Genomic DNA, 13,589 nt, shown 5'->3' on the forward strand with positions numbered 1-13,589 from the left:
TTACTATTGTAAGCCTATTATAAGTGTTTATATTTCAAACCTATCGGGAGGGTTTTCGTCGCATAGCTTACCAATGTCACTTGCCCGTGCAGGTCTAGTCTCTTTGTTTCTGTAAATAGCGAAAAGTTGCTCTGGCTACTTTGCTGCGTGTTTTGTGTGGGAGTGGCATAACTACGTAGAATTAGAGCACATCTTGTAGCCTACCTTCGGGGAGCGAATCCATTTTTTTTTAATTTAATTTAATTTAATGTCGAAGAGAGGAGTCTCCTGGCAAAAAGAGAACAGAGCATAAGAAAACAAGAATCAACATGGAGAGAACTGATGGGTTTGAAATGTTGTAAAAGCAAAGCGAAGATGGCGTTTTTATTATTCAACAGGTGAGTACGATATTTTATTAAACTGATAATTTGTCAATTGTAGCTCTATAACAGTTCACTGTAAGCATAATATATTGTGAAGGGTCATTTCATTGTGGTTTTTGTAGCTGTGCTTGATTTTTTATTTATTTAAGGAAGTAGCCTACAGTATGGGTATAGCCACAGCCTTCAGATAGTTAGCTTAAGATCCTGTCCAAATAAACTGGTTATATCTCTTAAGCCTAGTAGCGAAAGTTTTATGAGCAGTAGGATAGCCAAATTCATATGCAGAGTCACGCACAACCAAAACAGTGTTGTTCCGCATAATGTATGCAGTTTTTTTAAAACCATTAAAGGGCCAAACGTAGGCCCTACCTTTAACAAACCAGAGTTACAACGAACTTGAAGTTTATTCACAGAAGAAAAGAATCTGGTAATAACTAAAGCAAATGGAATAACAGGCACCTGTCTAATTTACACACTTCCCTATTTCAATTCATTATTAAGGCAATTTCATACATACATTACATTTTGTTCAGGATTGCCTGTAGTCTTTCATCAAATTTTTTGGAAGAAAGGAAGCTTTACTGTATGAATAATGGAATTTCACAGTATAAAGTTGCTACAGTTCAAATCAGTACATTTTCAGATCACTATTAGCTAAAGCCATGCCTCTCTTTGAAATTGTTTGCATCTCTTTTCTCTTGCTGTTTCATGACAAGTCTTTCATATTCAATGCAATCCATTTTCCTTCACTGTATTGCAATTACAGTGATGGCACCTTTCAGTTGAACTAATGTTTAAATTTAACAACAGAACTCATAATCATAACACTGTCCTGTACATTTGATCGATGTCTCCTCCACCTAATGGGTGTTCAGGCTGTTCATGTACCAACAAAACTTCCTCTCACCAGCTAATCACATTAAGCACATACAGGTTTACGTATATGGGGAAGGGCTCTATACATTTAAGGGGCCGAGACGAATGTAGGGTCAGACGATGATAGAAAAAGGACTGTAAGCAAACGGGGTCCTATGGACAGGTGGTGGGAGTCAGGCACATTTTTTAGTCCTCAAATCTGCTACAACATTTCTGGTTGTTTTTCCAGCACTATTCAAACTGCATGTAAACTATAAGCAAGCAAAACTGTGACCTAAAACCTACATTTCCTCAGTAAATCAAATCACTTACTACATTTACACTACAGGTCAAACGTTGGGAGTAAGTCATATATTTTAATGTTTTTGAAAGATGTCTCTTATGCTCACCAAAGCTGCATTTATTTGATAAAAACAGTAAAAATGGCAATATTGTGAAATATCATTACAATTGAACAGTATTCTATATTTATTCCTGTGATGGCAAAGACTTTCTTTCTTTTTTTTTTAAACTTTTCCCAAACTTTTGAATGGTAGTGTATTACAATTTCCACAAAACTATTAAGCAGAACTGTTTTTAACATCGATAATAAGTTTCTTGAGCACCAAATCAGCATATTAGAATGATTTCTGAACGATCGTGTGACACTGAAAACTGGAGTAATGATGCTGAAAATTCAGCATTGCAGTCACAGTAATAAATTACATTTTAAAATGTATCCAAATTGGAAATAGTTATTTTGAATTGTAATAATACTTGTTTTTACTTTATTTCTAATCAAATAAATGCAGCATAAGAGATCAAATAAATGCAGCATAAGAGACCTTACAAAAACATTAAAAATTATTCCAGACTCTTGTGTAGGTTAAAGGATGCAGTTATACATAAGAAAATTCAAAGGCTTCATGGTAAAATGCAATAAATCGTCGAGAAAGTAAAAAGAAGTGCAATGCTAAAAATGCTTCATCTATGTACACCATATTGAAAACCTCCTTTTGATCCTCCATTTGACATCTAATACCATTAGCCTTAAATAACACAAAAAAACCCTCTTGTTCAAGTTTCAAACTGATATCTCTTGAAGTTGTTCAGAACATGTTCTTAAATAAAATCATAACAAAGCTCTGACTCTATCAGACAATACAGGAGTGTGGGAGAATGACATCTCTGTTCATCAGCTGAGGTTCCTTTGTTTCCATTTTAACCCTCTGGCTCCTCAAGGTGTCGTGGGAGACATGGTGACTGACGTCCACGGGACAGGACGGAACCCATGGAGGGGGACAGGCTCCTAACCCCAACCCCACCCAGAGGCACCAAGGAGGGCGAGATACTGTGGTATCCCACCCCGCTACGGAAGTTCAGCTCCTGGGTGGGTAGCAAAGGCTTTAAGATGCTCACCAGACAGAAAGCAGATCCGCTTTTGGGAATGAAGTTCACCTTGTTTCTGTCTGGGCAGAGATATTGAGGAATGTCTTGGAGAGGCCTTGGCCTGGAACAGAAGACGCAAAAGTAGGTCATGGCTGTTTTGTGGAAATGTATCTTTCATACTGATAAGAAGCTAAACCCCTCACTATGAAAACATTACTACAAAACAACTAAGCCTTGACACTTTACCATGAATGGAATACAAATTGGTGTACCATTACTTTTTTAAAGTCATAGGGCTGACCTTGATGACCTGGAACTTCTTGATTTTATCCAAAAATTAAAGGTGCAGTAAGTGATTTCTGAGAAACGCTGTTGAAAGTGGATCAGACCGAGCACTACAACACACTTGTAGCCAATTAGCAGTTGGGGGTGTTTCCACTTATGAGGGGGGAGAAGAGAGAGTGAACAAGAGGGAGATTTGAAGAAAGACTGTAGAAAGAGAGATGGCTGAGACACATTACAATAGAGAAAAGGTCAGAGGAAAATCACAGGAAAAAGAAGGGTTATGATTAGGCAAAAGCTTTAGTACCCGCGATTTTATTAGAAAAGCCTTCCAGCGCTGGAGAGACAGAAGCGGAAAGGTCTGAAAATGGACGCAGAGGTTGCATAGTTTCTGCTCCATACGTGAGTAACATTGGTTTAGCCATGTTACACGAACCCAGATATCCTGTTGTTGTAATGTTAGCTATAGTAACAGGGCAGTTTTGAGGGTCATTGTTTGTCTGGAGCTGGTGTGATGCTGGCGACTAACAACCAACTCTTGTATATACTCTTGTGTACTAAATGTTCATTTTTTGTCCTTCCTTGTCGTTCGTTCGTAATTTTCGCATTGTTTTCCGCAAAGCATTTTTTTTTTTTTGCTTTCCTTCTGAATGATAAAGAGACATCCACTCTTGCATTATGCATTTTGGGGTGGAGTAATTAAGGGAGGGGTGTGTTTGTTTGGGCTGATTTCAAATATAAACAATGTTTCTCATAAATCTCTTACTGCACCTTTACAATCATGCAATGAGTTATTTTTCATTGCAACTGATAAAAATTTGAATGTTCCATAAAATTGTAAAACACAGGAATCAATATAGTTTGAGGCTTTCTAATAATAAATAGAACTACTTCCATTAAATTGCTTCATGTCCGTTTTACACAAGTAATGCTTTGGTAAACCAAAATGGTTAACCATGACATAAATGATGAAGTAAAAAGTAAACTATGAGATAAAAAGTATGGCATAATTAATACTTTTTTGTAAATGTTGACCTTTTGTCATACCTATGACTTATAATTATGATTTACCAAAGCATGATATTTTTTTTCACAGGGCTTCCATAATTTTTATTAATGACTGCAAACATTTGATTGATAGTATCCAATAATTGACAGCTTATTTAGGCTAAATCTGCAGCCCTGTTACCTAATTTTATAAAATTTAATTTATTTCCAATTACTATTTATTTTCATTTATATATATATATATATATATATATTAGGGCTGTCAGTTAAACGCGTTATTAACGGCGTTAACGCAAACCCATTTTAACGGCGTTAAATTTTTTATCGCGCGATTAACGGTCTTTTTGGCCTAGCAAACTTTGTAGTTTTTTTTCACATGCTTTTGCAATAGGACGCGGCATGGACGTTTTGAAAGCGCAAGCGGATCTAGCTAGACCGGAAACAAAACAACAGGCACGCCGCACACACTTGTTTGGGCTTGCGAGCCGGATGCCCGAGCGCGAATCTTTCTGCTCGCGCGTGGAATATAATGTGCCGAGCACGAATCTCTCTGCTCGAGTCGCGCGCTCTCAGATACACGCTGCTCTTGGTAGAATTTTCTCTGGGCTCGCTCAGACAATATGTGCCTGCACTTAAAACGTGTTCAGTGCAATCGCGAATCTCTCCTCCTCCCCAGCTAACAATTTTAGGTTATAAGAACGTTTTCATAACGTTCCCATTAAGTCATAAAAACGTTATTTCTGAATGTTATAGGAACGTTCAAAACGTCCAGTTTTGAGTGGATGACGAGCGCGAGACACCGAAATGGATGCCAATAAGATTCTGAATGGAACGTTTACTTTTAAAAAGTTGCCAAATGGTTCCATTGACGAGACCAAAGTGATCTGTGTGTTTTGTCGTTGTGAACTGAGCTATCATCATCGCAGCACGTCCAGTCTGAAATACCACTTGATGATGGCCAAACACACACACACACACACACACACACACAGCTGATGCGAATTCTCCGCCCCCTCGTCAATATCAGGACCTCGTCAGTATTTCTTTCACACTTTTATTGATGGACAGTGTTACATTGTGTGAGAGATTATTTGCTCCAAGTAAGAATGTTTTAGTGTGAAATTGAACACAATATATGCCAATGTTGTTTTCAATAAAAAAACATTTGCACAAAGCAAGCCGTTCCACTTTTCCATGTTGATAAGAGCATTAAAATGAGAAAAAATAATGGGACAAAAAGAAATCAAGAGACATTTAGAATAGATAAAAATGTGCGATTAAATGCGATTAATCGCGAGTTAACTATGACATTAATGCGATTAATCGCGATTAAATATTTTAATCGTTTGACAGCACTAATATATATATATATATATATTTAAAGAAAATTTCACAGATTTTTAAACTGTATTCAGACAAATTTTGCAGACATTTAAAATAAATCAAAAATAAAACGGCTCATAGTATTTTTCTGAAAATAAAGCATCATCCTCAACTGACAGCTCAAATTTCAATATCTTACACCAACAGACAGACAAAATGTCAACAGAACAGTAACTCACTGGTTTTCTTCAAAAGCTTTAATTTTCTCGCAGCCCTCCGGAGGCTCACGTTTGAACATATAGCTATTGTTGGGCTTTGGAGATGAAGCATATTTGGGCAGAGGAGACCAAGGACCCAGGTCTAAGACAGGAAAAAGGAATGTTTAGAAATCGAATAGTTTGATTTTAGCTTATTGTGTGATGATGATGCATGTGCTTCTCACCTCGTTCTTTGCTCTCATTGAGCGAGTCATCGAGTGGGCTGTTTCCGACCGTGTCGTTGAGGATGCTGAGGTACGAGGGTGAGACTGAGTCAGCTCGGCTGCTGCTGTTGCTACGGTTACTGCCAAGCCCACCGTTCGAGGGGGTCTGTGTGTCAATACTGCGTGTGCTGCTGCTGCGCTGGGGGAGGGGAGGGGGCGCGCGGTGCCCATCAGGAACATCCTGTGGCTGAAACACACATTTGCTTAATTAAGTAGGATGTGTAGGACAAAAGCAGTTTCTACTAATTGGATTCCACCAAACATATCATTAGTATTGATTGTGCCCTGAAAAGTCATGTTACAGCTCCTATAGCACAAAATAGGGCTGAACGATATTGGAAAGAATTGACATTGCAATCTTTTTTTGTCTATGTATTGAGATATATATATAAAAAAACTGGAATTTTCAACAGATGACTTGAATAGCTACTGTATATTTGGAAAGAATGAACCATTCTAGAGAGAGTTGGGTAATTTTCTTGAGGTTCGTTTGCATAGAATTTAAAATAATTAGAAGACTTGAAGACTTTTTTTAATCGCAAAATTCTTTAGGAAAAGCTTCACTGTAATAAAAAATATTTTTAAATAAAGATTTTTGGAGTACATTTGACAAATTTCAGTCTTTCTACATAATAATTTCACTTTTAATTTAATCTGTTACTTGTCGCTTCTTTGTAACTGTTTGTGAAATTTACTAGCATTTATGAGAGAAAATTGTTTCCAAAGTAAATCATACACTAAATAAAATAAAAAAATCAATTATTATATAAAAAAACCTATCTTTTCACTTGAATTTCCATAGAGCACATTCCCAGTGTTTTTTACCTATTCAATATGACTGTAAAATAATAATTATGATAATTATTATTAAATACAAATATTAAACAAAATAAGAAATATATTGTAATAACCATTGTACTGTAAAATAAAAAATGAGTAATAAAAATAATTGTACTTTTCTGTAAAATTATAACACCAATATTTACATATTAATTTCTTAATTTTTCAAACGGAAACCCATCAAGCTTTTATTTTATGTACATAAATCATGATATCAGTGTCTCAGAACAGCTTGATTCACAGTAAATTAGCCAATCTATTCAGAGATCCTAAAACGCTGTATCCTAAACTACACGTGTTTGAATGCTGCGCTTTACTCTGAAACCGGTAGTGCATGCATACTTATTTAATTAAATCACAGTTTGCACTATTTGACAATCACACTTATAGTTATATGCAGCTCTAGCACAAAAAATAAGTCAAAACCAATCTTGCACAACATAATACTGGCGGAATTATTGAGATGCACTCACTATTATGATCTCATCTCGTTCCACAGTGTCCCGTATGATGATGCGTTCAATCTCCTGGTTGAGCCCCTCTATGCTGTTCCGAAATCTTGGAGGTGTGGACTTAGAGATGGGGATGGGAATCAGGATGGTTTTAGGCATCTGAGACTGAGGGGAAAAAAGGTACAACACTTCTTTAGAAATGCGTGTATGGGTCTAAGTATGTTTCATCTACACAAATATTCCCCTGTAGGGGAAACCAGCCTTCTGTGTAATCCTGTTAGAACGACTCCCACGCACAGTAAGCCCACACATACACAATCTCTGCAGTCTCTCCACTGCCAAAAATCAAACATTCTGCCAGACTAGGCTCCATCACTATTATAGTGTAGTGTAGTGTAATACACAAACCACTGACTACAGAGACCATTACCATTGAGAGCCCATTACTGCTCAGCTTGAGGGTACTTCTTTGGAGTATGGTGTGATGTAAGCGCTCTTTCCCAATCTTTTCTCCATGCTCTCATGATCTTCTCTGTTTATGGTTTTGGATAACCAAACTTTTCTTTTCCTTTCCTTTCCTTTCATTTCCTATTTACCATAAACAAGTATGAGTCCTCTTGGTTTTTTAAGATGTATTGACACAATCTCTCCTGTCCTTAAAACACTAAAGATGTTGAGAGGAATATTCCAGGTTCAGTACAAGTTCAATCAATGAAATTTGTGTAATTAATTACCACAAAAATCTATTTCCACTTCCTCTTACTTAAAAAAGAAAGCCAAAATGGAACTGAAGGCAATCTGTAAACATTAAAATACTCACTGTTTCAATAGTTTGGTCTCAAGACATAAACAATATGCAAACCTGATTTTTAGTGGGAAAAATTGCTCTCTAACCTTTTCTTTCTAAGTTGTTGTATTACATTTTACAACATCATTGCCATGACAACATACAGTACTTGTCACGGTTTGGGTTTTTTTTAATTTCTGTTTCATGTATGTCATGTGATCCCTTGTTCAAGTCATGTGATCCTGCCATGTGTTCCCTTGTCTGATGTGTCATGTTGTTATTGGTTCATTGTTTAATTGTTCACAGGTGTCCCTTGTCTAGTAATTAGTCAGTGTATTTAAGCCCTCATGTTTGCCCTGTGTCTTTGTCTAGTATTGAATGTTTCCGGTCGGCGGTCGTTGTTCCTGTTTCTGTTCCATGCCTTTGTTTTATGTTTGATTATGTTTTGAATTAAAGTTGCATTTGGGTTCTCAACCAGCTTGCCTCCAGTGGACCTGATTTGTAACAGAAATGCCTAAAAACGTCTAACTCCAAAACGATTTTTACAATTACAACAGAACAATTAATTGGTCACATTAGTGAAATTTTCACCGGCAAAAAGGATAATTGTCCACTGTGAATCATTTTCAGACAAAGCAGCGTGCAATGGTGCAAATTTGCATAACTTCAACCCGATGCGAAATCTGTGTGGAGAAATGTTTCTTTCCATTTCCAGATCCCTATTAAAACTGGATTTCGTCCGCAAAATTTGCTCATTTGCATGCTAGGTTGCTGTATTCTGCTGAGGTGTCAATTAATTAAACAAAAGTGTTATAAAAATGCACACGCATAGAAACACAATGTGTTGACTTATAGGTTCAAAGGCTGTCCCAAAGACAGCAGGCTGTGAGAGAAGACTTTGTAATCTACACTAAAACAAGCCACGGTCCTTTGGGACAATCCTGTCCTCCAGTCTCCAAGGGGCCAGAAAAGCCAAAAAAATGGGACAAATATGCAGGAAAGTGGGGCGCGCTTAAATTCTCCAGATGTTTGGCCTACTTCAATTCCGCAGCGTGTACTAGCTCAGGTTATGGTGGTACTCTTACTGAGCACCCTGTTATTCGCACACAAGCACAAATGGTGGCTGCTGGGATGCGATGATGCCCACCTGTGACTGTATGATAGCATGGTTGCCATTAAAGGGGGACTTGCGGTCTTTGTCCCGGCGATGGCGGCTGCTGCGTTTGCTACGCTGGAGCTGTTGTCGCAATTTTGCGATCTAAAAGAAGTCAAAATGGGGATGATGAATAGCATAGTACAGGAAAAAACAAATAAAAGAGAAGGTTAAGGCACACTAGATCAGCACATGATAATGTCTCACCTCTTTCAGCTGATCAGTGCTGCCGCAAGAAGCCGATCGCTTATGAGAGCCTCTCCTCCGCTCATCTACCCAGGCCCTAGGGGTCTGACAAGGAAAAACGAGAGCGAATGAGTGAAGAACAGAGACTGGACTGAAAAATTCAAGAATCGATTGGTTCATTCATGAAACGGCTTACTGGAGGGAAAGATTATTCAGTCTGTTCCTCACAGAAAGCTAATGTATGACTTCAAGAATCTTTGATTCAAGGGCTTGCTTTTTTTTAGGGCTTAACAGCCATAAAGCCATTATAAACTATCATTGTGAATTTTTAATTTTGTTTTTGTAGAGCCTTGTTTACAACTGGTATTAAGATCCATTTTGGTCGATCAGATCACTAGACGAGGGAAACTGTACATCCATTTACACCTGGTGTTTTAATCTGTCTCTTTTGCCCACTTTCAACCACTTCTGTCTTGATTTCTTCAAAGAGAAGGTCTATGGGCGGGTAAATGAATGTTTTTTTATTTCTCAGATCTTTCGACCTAATGGACAAAATAAGCTTGCGCAATTTACGTATGAATGCAACCAGAGACGACGGAAAAACATACGGAGAGCAGCACCTTTCATTTCTGCTCTGACAGCTGCAAGACCACGATCGCTGTGAGTGAGTGTTAGAAATAAGGAATGACGAGAGAACATTGTGCTTGGTACATTTTTCGTCTTCAAACCAAACTTGGGTCTTCAGCCGACAAAGTTTCAAGCACGCTTCCCATAATGTTTACGCATTAGGTCAGTAGGCGGAGAGTAGGTGATCGTTTGTGGCTGTTCGAACGCATTCGACCACATGAGCGTTTACACTACGAAAGCAATACGGTCGAATGCGTTTTCGACCACCTCTGGAAGTGATCGAAAGTTAACAAGCTTAAAATGTTTTAGACGCCCGTTTACACCTGTATTTAGCGTTGTCCACTTGTGATCTGATTGACCAAAACGCATCTTAATACCAGGTGTAAACAGGGCCTAGGTGAACTAACTCTTTAATGTATGAATACTAAGAAAAAATCTAGAACAAGCTACATTAGTCCTTTTTTCACCCTATAGAGTGCCGAAGTTATGACGTCACTTTGTAGGCCAAAATGCGGAAGTGAGTTAGCATTTTAGCACTTCCGGTTCCCCGCCCTAAAGTCTATGGGTTTTCTAATGGGTTTTTGCTAAATCGCCTGAAAAAAGTTCTGTGGTTATCAAAGCCTCTAAATATTTTCACGTTTTGATCTATGACATAAAACACACCAGTTATAACCTGGTTGTGTTTTTTTAAACTTTATTGTGTCTGCTTGTGGTTTTTTTAACTTTATATAGGCTTCAAAATGTACACATTTTGGATTAACTTGTAAAGATTATCTTGATAGACAAAACGTATAAGGGTCACAACTCTTTGTTGAACACAGATCTTATTTTTTGTGATTTTCCAAAAGTCTATGGGGAAAAAATGCATAGCTTTTCGATCGAGGGAACCCATGCGCCGCTAACTTCCGAGTTGTCCTACAAAGTGACGTCATAACTTCGGCACTCTATAACACATGAGCAAGATGAAAACTATACCAGTTATACTATATGTAAAAATGGTATATTATATGCCTTAAAGCAGTGGTTCCCAACCCTGCCCCTGGAGTACCCCCAACACTGCATGTTTTCTTTGTATCCCTAATCAAACACCTGATTCAACTCATCAGCTCATTAACCCATATGATAATGAGCTGATGAGTTGAATTAGGTGTGTTTGATTAGGGAGACAAAGAAAACGTGCAGTGTTCGGGTTACTTCAGGTGCAGGGTTGGGAACCACTGCCTTAAAGTAATAGTTAACTTAAAATTTTTAATTCTGTCATCATTTACTAGTTTCAAACCTGTATTAATTTCTTTCTTCTGCTATTTTGATAGATATTTTGAAGAATGTCGTTAACCAAACAGTTGATGGACCCCATTGACTTTCATAGTAGGAAAAAAAAAACTATGGAAGTCAATGGGATCCATCAAGTGTCTGGTTACCGACATTCTTCAAAATATCTTCTTTTGTGTTCAGCAGAAGAAGAATAAAAACGAATTGAAACAACTTTAGGGTGAGTAAATGAAGACAGAATTTAAATTAAGTGAACTATTCCTTTAACTTGTAAAAACATTTAACTAAATTATATTGGACATTTATAATTGGACATTTGTTATAAACAAAATGACCCCTTTTTTATCACATATATGTTATATGTGAGTGTTTTATATATTTGATTATAATATAAATATAATTTTCTCTATGGTACAATTTTGTCCATTTAAAGTATGCATGTTATGTAAGGATAGCGTAAAAAACAGCATATATGTCTCACTCTCACCTGAGTGGCCTTGTCCCTCATTTAGAGGGTGTGGTGGGCGGAGCTCCCGTGCCGCTGCCAGTTCCTTGATAGGCCACAATTTACAGGTGAGTTCAAGGGAAAATAATCCCTCAATGTTTCAGCTCGAGGAAGGGCTTTCACAATGATGAGTGACTAATGTAAAAAGAAAGGAAAAGTAGGATATTTTATAGACAGTTTTGAAGGTTGGATTGCATTTTTTAAATCTTTTAGTTTTGATTCATCCACCACAAAACTGCTGACCCAGCATGTCCCCTCCTCTCTTGCTGTAAAATAATCATTATCTCTTGGCCTCTATCCATAATCTCTTAATCCATGTGTGGCCTCTGTCCCCCATTTATTTTCTACATTCTCCCCACTCTTTTTATTCTTTACTGCACCATCTTTTTTATGTCTGTTGATCGCATGTAAAAACAAACAAAAACACATAATTACTGAGGTCACTATGAAATTCAATCCATCATGCCCTAGTTTGCCATTCTGCACATGAAGATGGATTTGTATGCATTAATGTAAGAATATAAACACAACCTACAGTTATCTGAAGGCTGATTGATTGTAATGGTTGTTGTTTACCCACATAGTGTCCCCCTTGAAGCCTATTTTCAGCCATGGTGTTTGCCATGGCAACCAATCTAGATAAGATTTGACGTTAATACAATGCACTCTGCCAGATTACATGCATTGATTAAATAAAATCATTAGATAAATGATTATTCGTTGCTACAATGTTTTTATAACAATAGCACACATCGTATACAATAACGTAAACTGCATCAATGAAACAATATTTGAACGCAGAGATGTCACAATTTTAAAAGCGCGAATTCTAAATAGCATTTTTTGCCCATGCATTTTATAAATTACAGATTGCTGGAATGATTGCAACAACAGACGACCAGTCGCATCATCAGTGTGAAATCTGCAGCACCGCACCCCGCGCGCAGGAATAACGAAAACAAGACGACGAACCGCATGGAAATGCCATATAGATTACACTGCTCACGTTATTCAATAATCTACAACAATGGCAGGCATGCACTCGATCTGCATGCAAAAACAATATCCATGATATAACAACATTATGCAGTGCATTGATAAATAAGCGCATGGTGTTTCATACGGGCACGCACCTTTGACTGATGAAAGAATGACTGCACACAGCGCTTTCATGGTCATTTGCTTTAAAAAGAAAACACAACGGTGTGGTATGGATCCAACGTCTGTAAGGTCGTTGAAAAACAGGTTGGTTGTTGGTGGTGGAGGGCGGCCGGTGTTGCTGGGTCAGAGAAACAGAGGGAGGATGCGCAGAGGAGGCGTTGCTATGGGCGTTACTGTGCTGCTGGTGGTCGATGAGCTAGAGCTGTGCAGTATTATCGAAGTGAGTGAATGTATGAGTGGGTCCTCAACAGCTGAAAAATAAAAGACTATTTTTTTTGCTGTTGCAGACTGTCTTTTGGGGAGGGGCGGCAAGGGTCTCCCTTTAGAGGACAGCTGGTGTTGAGGTGCGCGCTCCCTCAGCCTCAGTGGTTCCGTCCCGTGCGCGCGCACACCAGACGACGTTACTGTTGCTGAGGCGCGTGGTGCTGTTTTTCCTCCATCCCGCTGATGTGCTGGTCCACGACCAGAGATAGGCGCTGTAACGCTATGCAAAAACAGGTACAATACACCATGTAGCCTGTATAATTTATACATCACATGTATGTATTTATTTATTATTATTTATAATAAAATTTTTTTTAATTGATACCCATCAGTGTTACACATCTACACCATTGCCCACACGTTAGGTCAGGAAATAGGCTTTGTAAAAATGCGAAATCATGCACAGATGAGCAAAATAAATGTAAATATTTATATCCATATAAATATGTAAACATTCTGAATTCTATAGGCCTAAAAGAGAACAGTAAATATAATATGTGTTTGTGTGTGTGTGTGTGTGTGTGTGTGTGTGTGTGTGTGTGTGTGTGTGTGTGTGTGTGTGTGTGTGTGTGTGAGTGTGTGTGTGTGAATTATATAGGCCTAAAATATAACAGTAAATACAATATATGTATGTAGCTATGA

At 37.9% G+C, this 13,589-nt stretch overlaps 1 protein-coding gene across 1 annotated transcript; it reads right to left on the reverse strand.

The window, feature by feature from the left end:
* Positions 1–747: 747 nt before the first annotated feature.
* Positions 748–13,134, reverse strand: fam117ba (family with sequence similarity 117 member Ba). The gene is made up of 8 exons (XM_077199327.1): positions 12,656–13,134; positions 11,505–11,657; positions 9,140–9,223; positions 8,927–9,037; positions 7,014–7,157; positions 5,662–5,887; positions 5,459–5,579; positions 748–2,727 (listed from the first exon to the last, which is right to left on the reverse strand). The coding sequence occupies exons 2-8, from the start codon at positions 11,523–11,525 to the stop codon at positions 2,439–2,441; spliced, it is 996 nt and encodes a 331-aa protein (XP_077055442.1). The 5' UTR covers positions 11,526–11,657; positions 12,656–13,134; the 3' UTR covers positions 748–2,438.
* Positions 13,135–13,589: the final 455 nt, after the last annotated feature.

This window comes from Siphateles boraxobius, unplaced genomic scaffold (assembly GCF_051911475.1).
Source record: "Siphateles boraxobius isolate OS27281-9 unplaced genomic scaffold, OSU_SipBor_1 41, whole genome shotgun sequence".
Classification (NCBI taxonomy): Eukaryota; Metazoa; Chordata; class Actinopteri; order Cypriniformes; family Leuciscidae; genus Siphateles; species Siphateles boraxobius.

Excerpts from the sequence above, each read along its gene's own strand:
- fam117ba (XM_077199327.1), bottom strand. The coding sequence starts at position 11,525 with ATGAGGGACAAGGCCACTCAG. Across the intron at positions 5,888-7,013 it reads AACGAGATGAGATCATAATA|CCACAGGATGTTCCTGATGG; the intron begins GTGAGTGCATCT and ends TGTGTGTTTCAG. Across the intron at positions 5,580-5,661 it reads CAATGAGAGCAAAGAACGAG|ACCTGGGTCCTTGGTCTCCT; the intron begins GTGAGAAGCACA and ends TTCCTGTCTTAG.